Genomic DNA, 23,144 nt, shown 5'->3' with positions numbered 1-23,144 from the left:
CTGAACTGCAAAGGGAAAGCCAAGCATACTCTCATAGTAACAGTATCATCCCTGGTGCAAGTTTCATGCATGGATCGATGTGGGGGCAGTGAACGATGGTTACTGAATTGTAGGCTTTTATCTGTGAGATATGAACGCATGGTTAGAGGCCCATACATATAAAGTGCCCCTGCTCCAGCTGAACCCAGAATTCTGAACACGACATTGCCTGTGTTGTATATGTATGCTAGATGCAAAAGTGTTCTGTGCATGAGGGATATATTTTGGAAGTCCACAGCCTAGACCAGAGTCCAAGAAAGACAACAGGCTGCTTTCTCTAGACAGAATATGTTTAGTGCTACTATCCCCTCGATGGGAGAAGAACCAGACGGTGTGATGAGGAAAAAGGAAGAGCCCCGACACTTCTAAGGACAGCCTGTCTTCTGAGACATGAGGCTACAAACGACTGACTGCAGTTGCCCTTAAGTAAATGGCAGCGGGGGAGGCAGCAGAGGCCTACAGTATCTGTTAGAGAAAGGAGTCTTATGAAGCGGAACATATTCTGTTCTCTCTTTGTGTTCTGCGAGGAAGGGTCTTAAACAGCTGGATGCAGTTCTCACTTGGTGTACTTCGGTGGCGGTCACTCCACTTGGACACTGCCCTGCTAAGCAGAGCATCCTTGCAGGCACAGGCCAGGCCTGAAGGGGGAACCAAACCAGTTCCAATGAAGCAGATCTGGAATACAAATGATTTGCCTGCGAGATTGGTATCAAAATGAGAGCTCAAGGCCCATCGGTGTTCATTGATATGATCTCATCTACTGAAAGGGGTACTCAAAGTACTCGGGGACTACTAAGCAGCCAAAGGTTGGTGTTGCAGCAGTGAGACATAGCAACAATACCTGGAGTCAGATCTGAAGGAGGAATTACTTGATTGTGAGTGAGGGAAGAAGTGTCAACCCTGCAGGATGAGCGGTTCGTGGAAGGGACTTCTGTAACTGACCCCGATATAGGGTCTATCTGACAGAAACTGACAAATCAAATGCGCTGAAGGACTCATAGTATTGCCGGATCGGGGAAAGCAACCTTTGTCATTTATGCCTGGCAGGCACCTGGAGCATTGTGCCCATGTGCTAGGGTTGACTGAAGCAAAGATAAGTGCCTGCTGGAGAACCATATACCAAATAAGTGAACTGTGTGACCACGGCACTGCTAAGTGTGTCATTGGGCCAGAGCCGATCGAGAAAATTAAATGACCTGAGAGGTGCAGTGAGGGCGGCTCATGAAGAAAATCAAAGTCATCTCCTTGAGGCACTGTCTGCCAAAAATAGCACCTGGCATCTGCCATGCAAAAGAAAAGTCAACTGAATTATTGAAGAGCACCAATGAAGATTGTTGAATCCTGGTGCATTGTAAGGTCATCATTTACTATGCTTTAAAAGCTAATACAATTGAATAAGTAAATAAGTAACGAAAAATGTGTTGCAAAATGTGTGATTTTGTCCAAATTTTGTTAGGGAGGAGAACTCCCCTGCCCAAACCTTCCTTGTAGTGGTCAGGCTTGCTCGCTACACTCACTATGCATCAGAGGGGCCGGTCTGACAAAATTTGCCAGCGCTGCTTTGGGTTCCCAGTTTGGCCCTGGGTGGTAACCAGCGAAAAAGAATGTTTGAGAACACTGGACATTGTCAGACTGACAGCTAACATAATGATAGACTCCAGCTCAGTTTACAGTAACAGGCAGCCTGCAGCACCAAGGGCAATGCCTTCATTTCAGCTCAACTGCCCATTAACACACTTGGGCTAGTGTTCCTCGTCTCCTTTTATTGGCAAGTCGTTGCCCTAAAATGAACACTTTTGACAGGGATCTTTCTGATGTGAAGGAGGAAACCATCATGGGAACTAAAAACTTACAGCAATGCAGGTTGCTTTCTTAGAGAAAACTAGCTACCAAACCAAATGACCCAGCACTCGTGAAGTTCTCACTGTGCATTACAGTATACTTCTTTGTGGACTTAAAGCCCACTTACTGCTTTTCATTTGCAGTGTCCTTTAAAACTCCTTGCTTGTTAGTGGTCAATCCTTTCTCTTTGCCCCTCCTGTTTTTACTTTTGTTCCCTCCCAGGAAGCAGGGACCAAATAATGTATCTCTATGCTTTGGTTCTTTATTGCTTGGTTTGAGGGACTATTTTGTCATTTCTCTCATGTTGGTCACACACTGGGTGCTTCAGGCCTGTAGCTGCTTGCATTTTATTGCAGCATTCATCCCTACCACCTCCTCCCAAGCCAGAAAGACCTGCTTTTGTGCTACAATCGCAGCTGCTGCAACAGGCGCACTCTCTTATTAAGGAGAGCTGGAAACATGCTCATAAGGACAAACAAAATGACAAATGTTTTATTGGCTGTAGATAACATTCTGATTTAGTTTCCCCAAGTCTTCTTTTCTCACTTTGCCCACACGCCTTCCTCTGTAACCAAACACAAGACTGGAAAACAGCAACTTTTTTTTGTCTATAGTTCACTTTTGGATCCTCTCATTCTGGGCTCAGTCGTGCTTCCTTAATGCCTTCCCATATCTCTTTCTCATCCCTAAATGCTATTCCACAGGCTTTGTGGCATAAAGGACACCAGCAGTTGCACTTAAACATTTTATATTTTGCCATTTTCTGGTGTCTATTCGCCCGCTCCCCAAACACCATGTCTCATTCGGAGCATAAAACCCCGAGACCACCAAGAACAGACACGAGGCAGCAGAGGCTGCAGAGCAGCCTGTGGAGGGCATGGAGGTTGATCAGATGCCCGAAGAGACTGACACCGACAGCACCAGCAAGAGCACTCGTATCACTCGTATCGTACCCTCCTTGCCAAACGCAAGCATGCCTGGTCGCTAATTAATTCATTTAAGCCAGGTACTCCAGCTGGCTATCTTTCTTGCTCATATGAGTTTCGTCTGAAAGAGGTATTTATTGCCATAAGGATGGGGTATTGGGGTTTTCTGAAACAACTAACCACATGGCAGTTAGCTCGGTAGGAGGGGGTGATGTGCAGGGGTTGTGGCTGGTGGGAAGAAACAATTGAACATGTGGTTTGTTTGTGTCTAACCCTACTCACGGAGCGTAGATCTCTGCTTTGGAGTAAGTGGAATGAATTGGGGATCCGCTTCTGTCAGCAGGCTATTATAATGTCTTTGGATCCTGTGAACTCAATGTTGAATGTTTTACTTACCAAATGTATTGAAGTTGCTCAGACCAAATTGAGGGGCACTGCGAGCAGTGGATAATTATGCTTGAAATTCTCACCCACTCTTACCACATTTGGGTTTGTACCAATTTTGTCAAGTCGTTGAGCTTCAACTTTGTATCATGGGTTTTCACCTTTGTTGGTAGCTAACTTAAGATCATTCAAAGCACTTAAGCACATCAGGGCCTTGAGCACTGTGGCCCACCCGTTTATTATGTATCATGTGGGGTTCTGGTTTGTGGAGGTCTGGTTATAATTTTAATTGTAGGTTTTACAATACCATTGTGGGAATGCTTTTACTGAGCTTTGCACACATAAATTGAGTATTTAATGTCTGATTCATTGGCTCGTATGTGCTTTTGGGGCTCTTTTTATTTTTTATTTTTTGCAAATGTATTATTGATTGTTTCAATTGTAGGGAATTGTATTAGCTGTACAATAAACTATTCATCATCACCTGCAAGGGCAATGGGGACGCAGTGTGCGTATATTTCTTCTCCTTTAATGAACAAATTGAAGTGGAATTTTTATTACCTTTTCTTGGGTGCTTGGGAGGGGCCGGGCAGTGGGCGATATTGCTGGGCCTTGCTGGTGTCTACTTGGTTCATTCAGTCTTTTTTGGCACTGTGTGGTGATTGGGGGAAGGGCAGACAATGGATCAGGCATTGTATACACCATTTCAAAAGCATGTGCCTTTTTTTTCTTAATATTTGCTGTCAATAAAGTGTCAGTTTTACCTAATTTATTATACATAATATTCACCTGCAGTAGCCATGGTCTTGTAGTTTTGGTTGCATTCAAAATCACAAGTTTAGTTTTGTATTAATTCAACAGTGCAAACTAAACCAAAGAAATGAAGGGCATTAAGGCTTGATGCTTTTCGTGCAATGAAATTAAACTTTAGATGTTCTTTCATTACACAACACCTTGGTTTAAGTTGTAGGTTTTCAGGAAGAACACAACCTAATGCACTTGTTGTTTGTTGGTGACCTTGCCTTTCATTCGAAGTGTTACACAAATATTAACTTATCGGGCATTTGAGTAGAGATAGAAAGGAAGAGAAGGGGGTCATGTACAGTAACAGCTCTGCCCCAGACTTCCCAGTGGATCACACTTGTTCAACAGCATACGCTGCTGTGTTCAGTTCACTCATCAGTGCTTAATTTGGATTTGTTGTTTCCGGTGCGGGGCACCAGCACTTATTTTTGAGGGCCAGCACTTATTTTTCTGCCTCAAGCATTTACTGCAAGCAAAAAAAAGACACATAAGGGAAAGACGGAGGAAGAGAAAAACGAAAAAGTGTCACAATGGGAGAAAGCAGAAAGCATCAAGAGTGAGCTAAAGGTGCAGGGAGTGAATGTACTTGGACTGAATAGGCCGCAGATGGCTTCAGGATTACGCTGCCTCAGTATTCCGTGTTCTCACATTTAATTGCAGCAGCCCCGTATTTAAGAGGAGAGCTTTGGGCACCAGCACATTTTTATTTACAAATTAAGCACTGTCACTTATATAGTGCCTTTGCACAATGGGTACACAAACTTCACTGACAGTGCAAAGAGGGGGGCAATTGCGCAAGCTCAAGGTAACGGCTATTGTATCGTGGACCTTTTTGATGTGCGCACTGTTACGTTTGCTCACTAGGATTTTAGCTCGCTGCACACATACAACTCCTTCATTTCAGGTTTTCATATACTGTAATCAGTAGCACTGTGTGCAGCGTCAGTGTGCAGTTAGACTATTTTCATATATAAAGCCCTGTGGTGCAATATCCTAGGCATAAAAAAAAAAAAAGGTAATTGGGAAAAGGATCTGCTTATGGCTGATGGCAAATAATATTTTACTGTGTCACAAACACCTGCACAGTAAACTACTGTGACTGGAATGCAGAATTGTGCACTGCTCCCCAGATGATTGATAATAGCGGCACACGGGTATAAATGAGGAGTAGAGACCATTAACAAGGGACGTCCCGAGACCTGGGGATGAAACTAATACGCAATTTTGACACTGCTTCCTCAATTATTTTAAGTAATATTAAATATGAAGCAGCAGCACTGGCAATTCGCCAACGGCTCTGAGAGACTGCTCAATGGGATCAGAAGTGAGAGCTGCTAAAGATTGTTTCCAAAATGTATACTAGTATAGGTCGGGATAGTCTGGGGGCCAGACCAACTAAACCTCAATTACAGACTACTTCCACCAAGGAGAGTACTAAGCAAGCAAACGACAGCTCTAAAACAAATGATGGGATAAACAAAAACAAAACGAAGAAAGAGGAAGCCAAAAGGCAGAATCTTCGCCACCAGAAACCTCACAGAAACAATACAATCTTAGAAATAGGGAAACTTTAAAAATGCCAGATAGACATCAATATACTAACAGTCATCCATCTTGTTTGTTGCAGGACACACCGCATAAACGGAGTGACAAAGGAGGGCTGTCAGAACACTGGAGCGACTGTGTGAAGCGGAAAAAAGGACTCAACATTCTTCAGAAAATGTCACTAAAAAAAATAAAAAGGGGAAGAGAAACTTCCACAGCAAAAGCCTCAATTTGAAAAGAATAAAGGTGGCAGCCATATCGGTCAAAGATGCCACTCATATTGAGAACATTATTGAAGAACAGAACATGGGCAGTGACTCTGCTAGACAGCGTGGGTGGGATAAGGATTCTCCCTACCATGTAAACCAATTAGTCTGTAGGGAAGTGCCCTTGTTGGCATGGGTACCCCCCACTTTTTGCCTGATATTGATGCCAACTTAGATTGAGAGTGTGCTAGGATCCTGCTGACCAGGCCCCAGTACCAGTGTTCTTTCCCAAAATCTGTACCTTTGTTTCCACAATTGGCACCCCATGGAACACAGTAAAGTTATTTGTAAAAGGTACTAAGGGCCCTCTGGCCAGGGAAGGTCCCCAAGGGCTGCAGCATGTATTATGCCACCCTGGGAAACCCCTCACCAAGCACATGCACACTGCCTTGACAGCTTGTGTGTGCTGGTGGGAAGAAAAAGGCAAAGTCGACATGGCACACCTCTCAGGGTGCCATACCCACCAACCACTGCCTGTGGCATAGGTAAGTCAGCCTTCTAGCAGGCCTTACAGCCCTAAGGCAAGGTTCACTATACCACAGGTGAGGGCATAGCTGCATGAGACATATTTCCCTACAGTGTCTTAGTTTATTCTTAGACATTGTAAGTGTAGTGTAGCCATATTGAGTTAATGGACTGGGAGTTTGTCATTACAAACTCCACAGCTCCATAATGGCTTCACTGAATACTGGGAAGATTGGCATCAAACTTCTCAGCTTAGTAAATTCACACTGAAGTGTTTTGAATATCTTGGGCGAGCCTAGCTGGGGCTCTTCAACAACAGGACAGAGTTGAGCAGAGTAAATTGCTAGTTATTTTACCTTTTGCCCTAAAACACAAAGGTGAACTTTCTGTGGGAGCTGTGGAATGGTGCTCTCAGGCCCTAGTGGGAGGTCATAGATGTTTTAAGGCATGGGCAATTGCCCAGTGGCCCCACCTGCCACGAGGCCCCCTGTGAAAGGGAACTTTCTAGCTCCCATGTGTCTATTTCTCCATATCAACCTTTAATGTATTATTTTATATTGTTTGGCATCATGGGGCTTGAACTAGAAGAAAATGGGTAATGCAATGCGAAGCTATTCAGGACAGGGGCCCCTCAACTATGTCTTGCCTGGGGTCCCCAAAATCATGAATATGACACTGAGGAGGTGGGAGGGTGGGGGTTCTTTGCTGGGTTACTGGAAATGAGAGTTACTGAGTTGGTGTGAGGGATAAGTCCACATTATGTTAAGTCTCAGTTTAACTGATCATCCAAAATTCATAACCGTCCCTGCATGCCTCATGATGTAGAAAGGAATGTGTGTATTATTAAAATTCTCAAGAAATAAATGTAATCCTAAAAGACATGCAGTAAGTACTTTAAAACACAGTATACCTGGGCACGACAAGTTGACTCAATGAAACTCACAAAGATATATTTATACGATCCTTCCATGATTAGGAGCAGTCCAGGGATGCTGAAGTAACTGGGTTAGTGGCTTTGATTACTTGAAATTGGCTTGTGGGTCACTTGCAGCTCTGGGCTGCTCACTGAACGCTGAACGCTGAAACTCACATGGTCTTATCTGAATGAAAGTCAATGTGCCATTTGCTATCTGCATTTTTTTCATTCGAGCAGTGGAACTGCCTTGTCACTTGACTTTATCTGAGCAGGTTAGAGCTTGTAATATCAAACGAAAATAGCATGTCAGAAATAGATATGCAACTGGAGAACTGGAGGTATAGCAACAGGTTGTGACTGACTATCAGGAATCTTTGAAAGCCTTCTGGTCCTTGTTAAGCAAAAAGATTAGCACTTGCTTAAATCAGTGCCCAGACTCTCCTCATACCTACCAAAAGAAGGCAAACTTTTCTAGTCTCCTGGCCAAAGCTCAGTGGCTTAGGGGCTTATGTACAAAAGCATTTTTGAGGTTGGAAACGGCCTGATTTGCAGAATCGAGCCATTACCGACTGCAAAAAATGCTTTTCATATGTACAGAGCACAGATTGAACTTCGGTAACACGTTACTGATTTGTTATTTGTGTTTAGCAATTCAGTATTTGGAAGGGGCGTTTTTAGGGCATCCCTTCCAAATACCAAATTGCATGGCTATGTATTAATGTTTTGCAATCCAATTACGGTCAAAGGCATTCATTTTTTACTGACAATCCAAAGGTGGTGGTAACAATTCGCAAATGGGAAAGGGTCCCAAGGGGACCCCTTCCTCTTTTGTGAACGTTGAAACAAATATCTTTTAGGAGTACTCTTAATTTTTTTTAACTTAAACGTTTCATTTTATTTTTGGAAAAACATCCATTCTTTAAGGAAAATAGGCTGCATTAAAACAAAACAAAAAAAGGTTTGCTCTATTAAAAAGCAACTAAAGACATGGTGGTGTGCTGACCCTAGCAGGCCATCATCTCTGTGATGGCTGCAATTCCTAATTGGTCGCAAATTGCGAACTACCTCATTAATATTACATAGGTAGGTCTATTGCAACCCCATTAGGAATCACTATTTACAACTTGTTCGTTTTTGTACATTAGGAATTGTGATGTACAATTAATTGCAATCAGGAAATTTCAATCCCTAAATTCTGTACATATCGCCCCTAGTTTCTCACTTAGTCAATGAAATACTGGGGTTAGAGACAAACTACAGAATTTTAGGGTAACAGATGAGTTGGCATACTCCTTACCGTCGATTGGAAAATTCCTAACAGATAAATGAAAAGTATTTGAATATGCATTCTAAAAGGTTCATCAACAGGTTAACTATTGCTGAATCTGATAACCAGAAATATTAAATGGAAATATGAAGTACTGTCTTCTTTGTGAAGTATTTTACAAATAACTGAATTGTGAGGTATTATACTCTATGTGGATTTTCGCCTTATGACTAAGAATAAACTCACTTTTCATGCAAACCCAGAAGGAATGCCTCCTCCCTGTGTTTAAACACAGAAATTATTCTGCTTTATTTATGAATGTATTACTGTAGTCTTCCAGGGGGCCCCGCTATAAGGGACTTTCTAATGGAATCATTTTGTAGAGATCTGCAAAAGGCTGGACAAGGTATAAAGAAATATTGTCTAACCCTACTTGAGATAAGTACTTTACTTTTAAAGACTATCCTGATATCCACACGAATTAAGGCCGTCCTGCTGGCACACACCTCCACCCAATGCACTCCCATGGAGTAATGTGCTAGCCATCCGACAAACAGCTTCAGCACCTTGTCAGGGCCAGGAGGCTCTATAATAATAAAATTATAATATAGTCCCTTGCAACAGGACAAAGCAGATGTGGTAAGGATCTATAAGACGCACTTGAATATTTGGGAGACGGGAAGGACGTCCACCAGCAAATACCCACTGCAGGTCTATGCTTCAGCATCTATCAAAACAAATGGGGCTGTAATCATGTTCAGAATGGGGTGTAGAACTGCCATCCTGAAATTGTACCATATAGACAAGGCCACTGTGGCTTCTTAAAGGACAGGGTGGTAGGTGAAATAATAATACTAGGTATAATACAATCCCTGAGCCAAGGCTGGATGCACCTCATTGAGAAGACTGTTGATGGGTTGAAGAGATTTGCAGATAGATCTATCACTTTTTGCAAGGGGCTTCAATCTTCAGGAAGATAGTACCCTAGATAGGTCAAGAATTAGCCCATGTTTATTGCATACAATGCCACAAGAAATGGGTGAATATGAGAGTAAAGGGATTGGTTCATGGTGGTGCACACTGTACCCCACGGAACCTAATTTTACCTACTACTCCCATGTACACACGATGTACTCAAGAATAGATAGGCTATACTTATTTTGGGTTACTACCAGAGCCAATAGACGAAGTGGGAATGAACTTAAAAATCATCACAGAGGACGTGTGGGTCACAGTGTGGGAAGATGTGCTGAAATGCACCAAGACGATCCTCCACGGAGTCAACACTCAAAGTATTGACAAGATGTTATATACGGCATATAGGGTCCAAGGCATGGAACTAAGCAAAAACAAGAGAATGGAAGTTAAAATATCAACTTCTATTCACAACAAAGTTGGTTATAGTGATGCATTGGAAACAACAACCGCCTTCGGTGACAGAACAGTGGCTTGGCACACTACGGAAATTATGGCGATGTTCTGAAAGTTTGCTCCTCAACTCTGTGCTTTTTGAGTGAAGAATACAGACTGCTAACGTGCCCTCCACGTTTACTGGCAAATCACATACTTAAATGGCTATCCTGTAAGAGGAAAACAACAGGATGCTGACGCTCAGATCAACCATGGCACATAACCAAGGATCTGGATCACAATACCCTTAATTGCTAGCACCTCTGCGGGTTGTGGGTAGTCTTTCAGAGAGAGGTTCCCTAGGTTTTTTGAGGGGTTACTACAACGTTAACAATTTTCTACTAATGTGGTCGATGAGAAACGCAGGTGTGTGCAATAAGAATTTTGATGGAAAGCATGTAAAAAATAGTAATTAAAAAAATTGGAAAAAAAGTATGTGGGTCAAAACTTTATGGCTGGAAGGCACATAAAAGTCAGATAGTAGGTGTGGGCCAGTAATTGAATCTGGTTTCCATTTAAGGAATTCGTAACAAGCATTCAGAGTTTCTCATTAACACTCGTGAGAAATCAAAAACTGCACTGCCAAGAGGTCTGAGCAAAAAGTTTAACTATCTTTTCAAAGTTTTCTGATGCTGCATCTTGAAATATTACAATCGTCTAGATTGGTGAAGACAGTAGGCAGATTCGAGTCCGGTTTGGGCTCTGACCAGAAAGTTAAACTGGCAATGACCTCAGGAACTATCCTGCTCCCCCCATTCCTATCACACTCACCCTGTGCACGGATCACCATGTCAACGGGACTCAAGCATATAATAGGGGCACCTCACTTTCGCGCTCATCCATCCTAGCAGCTCCTCTTTAAAAAAACAACACAGCATGGTCCACCGCCCCCTCTAGGATCTCTGATGATGCACGCACGCACGCGCCCTGCAAAAGCTCTCGCAAAACCCTCGTCACTCAGCTGAGCTTCTAGGAACAATAACATAGAAGGCGGCTGCTGTCTACAAATGTCTGTATCTCACTGATCAGAGTTAAACATATTTAATTGGCCTGTCACAAGTGAGGATGTGTATATTCATGTGGTGATTTGCGTGAACTCCTTTCTTTATCTTCACGTTGTTGACCCCGTGTCTGCACACTGGCCTGTCACATTCGCCTACGCATGCCTGACAAACTCGTATTTGTTTATGCATTATACATACTTTATGTTGGACTGGGTTCTCGGGCAGACTGGCACTGCTAGATGGACCAGTGTCATGTGCAAGAGCTGCATGAGTTTGACATGTGTGTGTCTGCCATACTTAGGAATATACCTGCATGGCTTATCTACCTCTGACGCTTGTGTCAGTCAGCGTGGGATACTACAGGGAGTGCAGAATTATTAGGCAAGTTGTATTTTTGAGGATTAATTTTATTATTGAACAACAACCATGTTCTCAATTAACACAAAAAACTCATTAATATCAAAGCTGAATATTTTTGGAAGTAGTTTTTAGTTTGTTTTTAGTTTTAGCTATGTTAGGGGGATATCTGTGTGTGCAGGTGACTATTACTGTGCATAATTATTAGGCAACTTAAACAAAAAAAAATCTATACCCTTTTCAATTATTTATTATTACCAGTGAAACCAATATAACATCTCAACATTCACAAATATACATTTCTGACATTCAAAAACAAAACAAAAACAAATCAGTGACCAATATAGCCACCTTTCTTTGCAAGGACACTCAAAAGCCTGCCATCCATGGATTCTGTCAGTGTTTTCATCTGTTCACCATCAACATTGCGTGCAGCAGCAACCACAGCCTCCCAGACACTGTTCAGAGAGGTGTACTGTTTTCCCTCCTTGTAAATCTCACATTTGATGATGGACCACAGGTTCTCAATGGGGTTCAGATCAGGTGAACAAGGAGGCCATGTCATTAGATTTCCTTCTTTTATACCCTTTCTTGCCAGCCACGCTGTGGAGTACTTGGACGCGTGTGATGGAGCATTGTCTTGCATGAAAATCATGTTTTTCTTGAAGGATGCAGACTTCTTCCTGTACCACTGCTTGAAGAAGGTGTCTTCCAGGAACTGGCAGTAGGACTGGGAGTTGAGCTTGACTCCATCCTCAACCCGAAAAGGCCCCACAAGCTCATCTTTGATGATACCAGCCCAAACCAGTACTCCACCTCCACCTTGCTGGCGTCTGAGTCGGACTGGAGCTCTCTGCCCTTTACCAATCCAGCCACGGGCCCATCCATCTGGCCCATCAAGACTCACTCTCATTTCATCAGTCCATAAAACCTTAGAAAAATCAGTCTTGAGATATTTATTGGCCCAGTCTTGACATTTCAGCTTGTGTGTCTTGTTCAGTGGTGGTCGTCTTTCAGCCTTTCTTACCTTGGCCATGTCTCAGAGTATTGCACACCTTGTGCTTTTGGGCACTCCAGTGATGTTGCAGCTCTGAAATATGGCCAAACTAGTGGCAAGTGGCATCGTGGCAGCTGCACGCTTGACTTTTCTCAGTTCATGGGCAGTTATTTTGCGCCTTGGTTTTTCCACACGCTTCTTGCGACCCTGTTGACTATTTTGAATGAAACGCTTGATTGTTCGATGATCACGCTTCAGAAGCTTTGCAATTTTAAGAGTGCTGCATCCCTCTGCAAGATATCTCACTATTTTTGACTTTTCGGAGCCTGTCAAGTCCTTCTTTTGACCCATTTTGCCAAAGGAAAGGAAGTTGCCTAATAATTATGCACACCTGATATAGGGTGTTGATGTCATTAGACCACACCCCTTCTCATTACAGAGATGCACATCACCTAATATGCTTAATTGGTAGTAGGCTTTCGAGCCTATACAGCTTGGAGTAAGACAACATGCATAAAGAGGATGATGTGGTCAAAATACTCATTTGCCTAATAATTCTGCACTCCCTGTATCTATCAAACTCGATGGCCGTGTATGCCTGTACGTGTATCTCTAATCTGTGTGTGTTACATTCGTGTCCACTATCTCTGTCACATTCATAGTTGTGCTCGTGTTTCCCATTCATAGCAGAGTCACGTATTCATAGTGCACAAGACATGTGGTCCCATGTTGTGTGTACATTTCTGTTCATAATGTATGCGTCCGTACTTATACCTTCCACATTTGTGTATATCACTCGCATGCCTATATGTGCACTTGTCACTCATTCGTGTGCTTCATATAATTCGAACACCTGTTTCTCTCATTGTCATCAGGACAGTCATATGTTTGTGTAGTTCATGCGCATGCCTGTCACTTGTCTTCGACTCAGCCACGTTTCATCATATTATACTACAGAGTTTATATAGCGCTGAAATACCACTGACGAGGCTTGTTCCCGGGCTGACGTTTGTACCTGGGTTTATAATCCACACACATGCCCGTGCGTGTGTCAGCAATTGATGTTTGGGGCCGGGCGGGGTCCTTCCAGTCGCATTGGCGAGAGTGTGTATGTCACTCTCCAAACACAAACACACGCCAGTAAACATGTATTTAAGTGTGTAATGCTCTCGTGGTCGGGCGTTTTCCATTAATTCATATCTATGTCATGATTTAGTATAGGTCTAGTATTGTTATGCCTGTGTGTGTATTTATACATTCCTCTCACACTGCCCTACATTTTTGTGTGTCTATGATTCCTCATAATTGTGTAATTTTGCATGTAATTCGTGTACAGATAGGGCTGTCGTTTGCGCAGTAGTTAAGTTATTCTAAAGCGGTGTGTTTAATATCATTCGCCGGCGCCTGGCAGGTTATTCCTTCACCCGTGGCGTGCACGCAGGTTTCATTCATAGGCTGTATATGTTATCTCGTATCCCTCCCTCCTAAAGATGCGGTGGGCTCACACACACAGGCTCTTTGCTGGTGCAGGGAGGGAGGCGTGTGTGGGGACACGAGACTCCGGTGCTTATAGCAGCCGGTGTGAGGCCATTTTGATGAGCAGCTGCTGTCAGAAAGGGGATGGGGGAGGGGGTATTAATGACATGACCCCAGCTCCGCTCCGCCCCCACGGGGGTACACAGGCCCACAATGGGACTCGTTACCTGCAATGGTCAGGCTCCATGTGTAGAACTCCATCGTGTCGTTCACCTTCTGACTCAGAAGCTCCAGCATCTTTCCCGGGTAGCCCAGGCCAAGCAACGCCATCATCGGATCCTACTGCAGAGTGCTGCACAAACACCGGGCCCTGCACCACTGCAGGCAGCGGGCTGTAGAGGCGCACCGCAGTGCCGCTGCACCTCACCCCTTCTCGCGTGAGGATGCCGGTGGTGGCTCCCAAGCTGCGGAGCGGGCGCCTAGCAGCCCATAGCAGACAGACAAGGAGCTTAGTTAGTAACGGCCCCCGCACCGCACGTAGAGTGCTTCGCTCTGCCTTCAAGCCGCGAGCATCTATCGTCTCCGGGGGCTGCTGCACCGACGTCCAGGAGCTGCAGGCACCGGCTCAGCTGTCCGCATTTTCCATTGGCCTCGTGGTCTCCGCCTCCTTTAGGAGTGCCCCGCCCTTCACTGAGACACACAGTGCGGAGAGTGTGCCAACCAAGAACACTATGGGCGGAGGGCGCGGAGGCAGAGAGGATGCTTATCTAGAAGTACTGCTTGTCAGGGCTCCGAGTTTTACAGAGGCAGTTGCAGGTCCTCATGAGCACAAAGCGGTGGACACTCGCTGTTTCCATACTGCCCGGACCCCGGCTTCATCGGTGAGGTTGCTGTCCACAGCACTTTAGCACTAAGTGGTAGGAGTGGACTAGAGGGCCGAGCAGGGAGTCCGGCATAGCTGTAAGTGGTAAGGCGCCAGCCAAGCCTCCACAATGTTCAGAATATTAATCCAGCAACACACGACATGAAGAAATATAACGAGAACGCTTTAAAATGGACATATAATATACATACTTTGAACATTTATATGTGGCTTCAAAATAAGTAAATGTAATTATAATGCAACACCGGGGATCAGTCTTATCTTGGGGCCAGAACTCCAAAATTGACTATTTCAACTCCGATCAAATAATCATAGGAGAAAGTGTATATTTAAGTGGCGTTAAATACATTTTGCAGTAAGGGTCAAATTACTATTCTCACTCCAATCTAGCACACACTCTGGAAAATGTGGCCATTGTCGGACTAGTTGGGGTGGGGGGTAGTTAGGGCGATTGTCAGAATTACTATACTAAACTCAATCTGACAGGCAATGGGGAAAGTGTATAAATGGGGAGTTCAATTTACTATTTCAACCAACACTAGGGAAAATACATACATCACCAGTGGAATCAAATGTATTATTGTAACTCCAACTCAACACAAATTTGGAAAAGCACATCTATTACTATAGTAACTCCAGTTCAACAAACAGTTTGGACAGTGCATATATTAGTTGAGGTCAGAGTCAAATTCACGTCATAATATTGTGGTCAGACAAGATTTTGGAGTCGATTTTTCGCCACCATCTTCTGAGCAGAGACGACATCACCAAAATAAGGCAGAGATAGTGAATACAAATATCAGCCCTCATTTTAGCCTTTTTTTTCAACTACGAGGTGCTAGGGAAGCAAGTACCTAGCTGATGTGGTGCATTTCATGTCCCACCGGGTCCAACAAGCTGCTCCAAACCTATCGATATCATGCACCAGCCTGTACATTATGTTCTGGTGAAAAACTATGTTCAAAGAGATTGCCTACAGTCCAGGTGAATAGGGCTTGCTCTGGTCCACTTCATTACAAACACTGCTGTGAAATGTGAAAAGCTGCCAACCTGGGTACATGTGCCACACACAAGGAAAGTAAGAGCAGCAGAGGAGGGTGACAAGGACCCTGCGGCCCCTTAAATAAACTGTCTGGTCAAGAAGGATTGTGAGTGCAAGAACCGAAATAGAGCACCTGAGTCTCTCAAAGTCAACATAGAAGGTAGTCACAATGAAGCAAGGAGAAAAGATGGGGGGGGGGTAGTGGTTGAAAACATAAGTTGGTCATTATGTGGGCTGTGTTTGCCAACTGCACAGTTTGACTGATTTTAGCATTGCTGGTCCAGATGAATCATTCAATAGGATGCAGCAGGTCTTTCACCCTAACAATACTCAACACATTAAATGAAAATTATGAGTACTCTAAATGAGTACTGTGAAAATACTTACATTCAGCTGGTTCAAAGTATTCAACTATAAATGTTCAAAATATTGGGTGTGCACACATAATGCCTGCTTCCCTATCAGAAGGAGTTACCTTTTCACAAATACCTTTTTCATTCTTGTTGTCAGATACCATTCGCCTTTCTTTGTTGACTCAGAAACATTTGTAAAAATTTACTATAGGTGTCAAAATTAAAGGGTTAGAAGAAGAACAAACAAAACCAGGTTTGCAGTGCCTACAGATGTGCAATGTTTGTTGCCTACAGAGGAGTTGGAATTTTTGTCAGATTCTGAAAATGACACTGGACACTACCCACATATGTAGAAAGGGGTATCACAGAATCACGGTAACAGGTTTCCATGGAAATTGATTTGTTAGTAACACACCCAGCTGTAGCTCTTTGGTGTGAAAGCGCAGAAACGCTTTGCATAACGCACAAGGGATCTATTAATATAGGCGAGAGTAATTGCACCCACATGTTCAAGAGGTCCGAAAGGTTTTTGCATTACAACAGAATAGGAAACTATGGAGATATGTATCCTGGTTGTGAAAGAAAAGCTTACTTTCCATTGCCCGCTGGATGGAGTGGCTTCTGCTGTTTGGCCCAGGTGTCTCCAAATATATATCACACCAAACAATTTAAAAATATTCATGTTTACCACCAGAGGCAGGATGTAGGCAAATATACTTTTGACACACTCTCAGTGATGATTCCTCTGTGAGGAATTCATTACATTTTATAAAGACAAGGAAAGAAGCCCCATTGTTTGAGAGGCTGGCCAATGATACAGATGCTGCTCTTTGTAATATAATTGAAGAGATGATTATGATGCATAGTATGATTGTTCAGAAATGAATTACGTTAGATTTGATCCTGGCTTTAGAAGGAGGGGTGTGCAAATTCAGAAATACTTAACGTTGTCTTTTTTTATTCCTGATAATACTAGGAAGGTACAGGATCTCATATATGACATTTCAAAGGTTTTGCAAGATGAGCATGAATTGAACAGACTAGAGTTCTGGGAGAAGTTGGAAGATAGACTTGGTAGCCCATAACAATGGGGCTTTCATGGACCTTAGTGGTAGTTTTCTTCTTTTATTGTTACTAACATGTGCAGGGCCTAGCCTGTGTTTGATTTGCCTGGATGTGGAATGGAACTGTAGAGTTTCCAAGAGCTATAAGAGGAGATTAAGCACAAGTAAGTAGAATTAGAAAAGGAGTATGAATTCCAAAGGGAGGTTAAATGTTTGAATGTGATAGAATTGTGAATACATGTTGGCACTTGAGTGCCAAGAGAAAGGAATTTAGAGTTTATAAACTGAAATCATAAAACTCGACTGACACCATCTTGCGTAGATCATGTGAATCTATGCTACACAGCGCATGCACATACTTTAAGATTTAAGAAGTAGAATTAATAGACAGCATTATACAGAGCTCAGCCCCTGGTGGTGTGGGATAGTAAGGGGCCGCATCATGGTGTTTCAGTCCTTGGCAGCTGCTTCTCAAGGCTAGACATGCTGCAGCCACTTGGCTTGAGATGTCATTCAGATGAATGCAACTTTTCTGTCAAAGAACAATCCTGCTACTAAGTTTTATTTCTGAATTGTGCCTTGAGAAGCATACAATATACTCCTCCTGGAGAGGCACCTGTCTTATGTACCTTAACGCCTAATTAATGTGTCTGTCATCCTGCTTGCCACCAGTCACAACAAAATTCCCCTTGGCATTTGTACTGGCATTTTCTCAGTGAGGCACATTAAATCAAATAGATTGTGCATGTTACTCAGCACAAACGTTTGCCTGCTCTAAATCCATATTTTTGCATCCCAAATACAATTTCCTTACAGCAAGATACACGATTTCTACTTTGGAAAATTATTGTTCATTGAAATTGTACCAGATTTTGAGCTATTGAATTATTTAACGGTTTCCCTGCAGATAAGGTTTGTTAATTCCAGAGCATTTTAGCCAGATCAGTTGAACAAACTGTGCTATATACCATTAACATACAGATTCGTTTTTTAAAATATTTCTTTCAAGTGAAAGAGTGCCAAACACACTAGAGAGGGACTGGTTCATTTGCTATGTGCACACATACAGTGTAATGTGCTGTTGGTTTAAACATTTTCGCTGGGGCTGGTTTTAATCCCAGTCTTGCCTTGATAACAGCCCTGTATGCCAAGGTGCAGACAATCATGATTCCTACCACTCTCCCCCTTAGTAGGGGCTAGTTCCCAGGTGGACTTTATGTGGGTGTGCAGACTATTACGTGGTGGGAAGCACATGACAGGGAGGCTGCAATGAACAGGCATGCTGCACATTGCATTCAGGTGCTTGCGTAATAGCGGTCTTGCCCAGTGCTGTCGCAATGAGCACCAGTGTCCTTGTGCACATATATATAAATGGGGATCACCAGTTCATAATTGGAAAAATAATACGTGCCAGGGCTGAAAGTTTTGCTCAAAACCCCACAGGCAGTGCTATTGATTGTTGGGGGAGCCTAATACCAAGCCAGAGAAGGCTTAATTCCCCACATCCCTCTTTCATCCACCGTGAGACACTGCCTGCCCCATTATCTCACTCCTGCAGGTTCTTTTGCATCTTTGCTTTCTCTCTTTGTCATTGTTTTTTCCTTTCATCGTTCTCTTCCGCCTCCTTAATTTATTTGTTTGTTTGTTTATTTGTTTTATTTATTTATTTATTTATTTCGGGCATCTCTCACATTTGAGAAAGATGCAGATGATCTGTCATTTTAGGCGGAGGATGAGACCAGAAGAGGCAAACTAGCCAGGCATTGAAAGACCCATGAATGCCGATTAGCTTCAGGTACACTGCCCAGCTAATATCTGAACCAGCTTATTTTATCTGTGGGAATCACAGTCTTGTTTATCTGCAGGGTATTGTAATGGGTACATTATATCAGGGTAACTTATTCTATACCTCAGGTCTACCCACATCATGTATTCTGTTAAAAGAAATGTTTCTTTAATGTGTTGGTTGTGTAGTTTTGTAGTCTGCGGAGATTAAGGTGATTGGTGAAGGTTTCCAGGAGGTGAGGAAATGTTGTATTGGCTCTGAATGAGGAAACACTAGACATATTTTATGAAACCCCAAAAGAGAGCCATACAACAGTTAAAGCTGTTTTTGGTGCAGGTAGGAGCCTGGGTGGCAAAGATGAGTATGGATGAGGCAAAGTTGACTTCTAGACCCTTTAGGGCCTTTTCACTGTAAGAACATGTTTATCATTAAACATTTACATGTCCTACTTTTAAATATCATGCATCCTACCACATGGAAAGTAAGGCTGACATAGGAGTGACTTTTTAATATTTAAAAGAAAGGTTTAGGCTTGTAAAAATGGGATTATTTTTACAGGTCGAATTTGCATAGCAGGCTAGAAATGGTAGGCCTACAGCCATGATTACGCTGTCACTGTAGTGGATCGCAAAATGGATGCTGCAGACCAAGTTGTGACATCTAGCTTACAGGTTCTGGGTACACTTTTGTACCATATACTAGGGACTTATAGGTGAGTTAAATATGTCAATTAAGGGTATGTCATTTTCATCATGTTGAAAGGGGGAGCATCGGCACCTTACCTCTGTTAGCAGGGTCAAAGTGCACAGAGTTCTACAACAAGCAAAACAGTCAAGGCAAAAATATCTGACAGTATACCACCCTAAAATGATAATTTCCAACATTGATGTAATCGAACTGGCCGAATCACCAGAAGAGCATCTCTGCTTGCAATCAATTTCAAGTAGGGGTTACTTGAATGTGATGCTGTATAAGGAGTACTATCAGGCCTTAAGAAGCAAGACCACCTGTGAAACATTTTTTGGCTGCACAAATCGATCCTCAAGTGGGACAACTGGGATACTCATCTAAAAAACTCAATATGATATTCATATATGGATTCTTCTGTAACTATGTACTGAAGAATTTGAAAGTTTGTCCTTTGGCATATGTTTTTATAGGATGTGTTAAAAAAAGAAAATACATTTGTTTTGGAAATATATAACTATTTGGCTGTGGAATCATTTGTATTGTTGTGTTTCCTGAAAAGAATTGTTTTACAAACTTCCACCACAGATATTTTCAAATAGGAATAGGTAGCCAGTTCATGTTTGGTGCCTCTGGAATCACATTTTAAAATCCTGATGGTAAAATTGGATTTTAAATTACAATTCTGAAAAAAACACTTTTAGAAAGTTGACATTTTTCTGCCTTAGCCATTTGGTGCCTGTAACATGGCTGTGCATCACATGACTGGATATAGTTGACAGTTGGGTTTTGTGTATTCCTCCTAGACAGCCACACACAATGGGCAGCTTAGGTGTGACTAAATGAGCCATCATTGACAGGATGGGATGGAGGAGCTGGGCCCAGCCCCACTTACACATGAATAGGCTGTGTCCTGTCTCCACACAAAGGGATGCATACCTCCTGTAGTTAGTCTGGAGCCAGGTCCAGCAACATAGGGCACTTGTGCATTTCAAAGGCCTTCCTCTAGAAGCTTCTCCCCACTTCAAAAGCACAACTGGGTATAAATACTGTACCTCAGACACCAACTCTTCAGCACACTGCTGGAACTGTTGATAGTCAGCCGGGAAGAAGGACTGCCACTCTGCTTGACTGCTGCTCTGAAGGACTGCTGCCCTGCTGTGCTGCCCTGCTGCCTACTACTCTGTTGCCTGGGAGAGAAGGACTGGACCTGCATCTCTTGAACCCAGAACCCCAGAGTGAATCCAAGGGCTAGTTGGCCGGCCTCCTGATCTGAAGCCTAAGGGACACAAGGGGCTTCCAACAACCTTGCACCTGCATCTGGACTCTGCCATATGTGAGTCTACCTTTCCAAGTGGTGCCACCCCAGTCCAGAACTTTAGGAAGTGGGCTTAAGGTGTCCTGTTAGCCTCTGTGATCCAGTGGTACTGATGCATCTCCTCTGCTGCATGGGGCAAACCCAAGCAGAACTAACACATCGCCGCTGCTGTGTGGACTGGATCCATCACAAAGACCCACATCGCGTCACTGCCCATCGGAATTGTTGCTACGCAATGCATCCTCTGTGCAGGCCCTCACATTCCTCATTGACAGCAGCTTCAACAACTACAATGGACTCCATATCACAGCCTCTCAGCTCCTCAGAGCTGATACATTGCCTCAACTGCATGACACAACCTCGATGACGGATTTTACATTGCAAGGTCTCGACGACGGGATCCTTGGCAATTACGAAGGACCTCCCACCACAGCTTTGCCGCATCTCAGAACTGACGCATTGCTTCAACTCTGTGACACATCTTCGAAGCAGATTCTCGCAACGTTCCACAAACAAGTACTTTGTTCAGCAGGCCTAAATGGGTCCCTGTAGTCAGCCCATGGTCCATCGCAGTCGGTCTGAACTTGTGACTGTGTCACAATCTGGTGCGACCAGATCTCCAGAGCTGGCACTTTGTGCTTTTTGGAGCTATTTCCACCAAAATATTTTAAATTACACATCTACGGTTCTCCTGATTGGACTTTTTGTTGTTTTGGTCTTGTTATATTTATGAAAGAAAGTTCAATTTTTCTAACCTGGTGTGGGATCGTTTGTGTGTGGTGTTTTTCACTTTATTACTGTTTGAAGTGTTGCAAAATACTTTACACTTTGCCTCTAAATTAAGCCTGCCAGCTCTGTGCCAAGCTTCCAGAGGGTGGAGAACACGTTCTTGTAGGGTTGGCTTGTGGCTCACCCTGCCAAGTATTCTGGTTGCTGCTTGAGCTGGGTTCACACCCCAGTGAACCAACAACCTAATTTCTTACACAGTCCTTTTTCTCTCCCCCAGGATTGGGAAAGCAACAGGGAAGGTTTTTACATGATAAACAGCATTTGTGAATTGAGAACAAGTAAGCAGCATTTTTGAGTGCCTGTGTTTATATGTACGGGCACATTAGGCAAAACCTATTGGTCTGACCAAAGCTTGCTTTGTAGAGTGTACATTCACCAAGAAAAAAACTGGTGAAATCTACTTTAAGAAAATGTCCTGATAAACAGAACAAAAACAAAAGGAATCTGAACTGGTGCCCCGATTCCCAAGGTTAGTCCCAATTTAGGAGGCAACAAAGCATAATGTTCTGGTAATCTTACTTTACATAAATAGCAACCCCTGTGGAATTTCCAGGGGCAGAATTACCCGTGCAGTTCCCCGACACCATTAGTAATGATGGCTTAAGTCTGCATTGATATTTCTGACATTAAACATCACCTGCCTGTTTAATGCTGTTCCACACTTTTCTAGTTTAAACAAATTTGCTCAGTAATTACTGAAAAATAAAGTAGGCTCAATCTACCCAAACTATCATACGAGTCAAGCACACAGCAGCTCCTTAGCGTGCTGCAACACAGCATAACTTTCAGAAAAGCGTATGGGTGATCTGATTCTTATGGTATGGCGTCCAAGCAGAGCATCAATTGACATTTTGGAGAGGAAGCCATGAAATCCACGCCTATAACTTTGGAAGTCAGTACACTGCTTTAGAAGTAAAACGTCAATGCTTACAAATAAATGACTTCAATATCAAAATGCAGACGTCACAATTTTGGTGAGGTCCACTGTGGAATACTCTTGCCATATGTGTGGCAGATCAGCCACCTTGAGATGTAAAAGTCCCAGACTAAAAAGAGGAAACGAAGGGATAGACTAAAAGAGGATTTAGATAAGTTAAAACCTGACCACAACCAATTGAGAATACTTCAAAGATGTTAAAGCTAAAAATCAGGCATTAAACAATGCAGTTTGCGGGTATAAGTGCTTACAGACTTGGAGGATTGATCATTTATATGCATTTAAAAATGCCGAAACTCTGGTTAAGAGATCCATTGCGTCCACGATTAAATGAAATGCATGTCACATTGTACTTTGACCAACTCCATCTGAGATTGCCATTGTAGTTGGGTAGTGTCCTGAAGCCTGCAATGTAGGAGCACAAGGCCTGAACTTGCTTTGGTAGATCCTTACTGTGCCGTGAGTGGTGTCTTTGCAGTAGATTGCGTTATTGTGTAGATTTATGACAAACGTTACATACAAAGTAGTTCTCTACTGTTATGAACCCCCCCTCCTCCTTCTCCTCTGTGCTCTCAACTTTGGTGAGT

General features: G+C 43.1%; 1 protein-coding gene across 1 annotated transcript in view; it reads right to left on the bottom strand.

Moving 5' to 3' along the window:
- The window catches only part of ELOVL4 (ELOVL fatty acid elongase 4), a 185,482-nt gene extending 171,150 nt beyond the window's left edge, over window positions 1-14,332 (bottom strand). The window contains exon 1 of the mRNA XM_069235625.1: window positions 13,926-14,332. Coding sequence (XP_069091726.1) covers window positions 13,926-14,031 — 106 coding nt within the window. The 5' untranslated portion in view covers window positions 14,032-14,332. The remainder of the gene's footprint in view (window positions 1-13,925) is intronic.
- Between the last annotated feature and the right edge of the window lie 8,812 nt (window positions 14,333-23,144).

This window comes from Pleurodeles waltl, chromosome 5, assembly GCF_031143425.1.
Source record: "Pleurodeles waltl isolate 20211129_DDA chromosome 5, aPleWal1.hap1.20221129, whole genome shotgun sequence".
Lineage (NCBI taxonomy): Eukaryota > Metazoa > Chordata > Amphibia > Caudata > Salamandridae > Pleurodeles > Pleurodeles waltl.
Note: the sequence above shows the minus strand (reverse complement) of the source record. Positions and strands in the feature narration are given on the sequence as shown.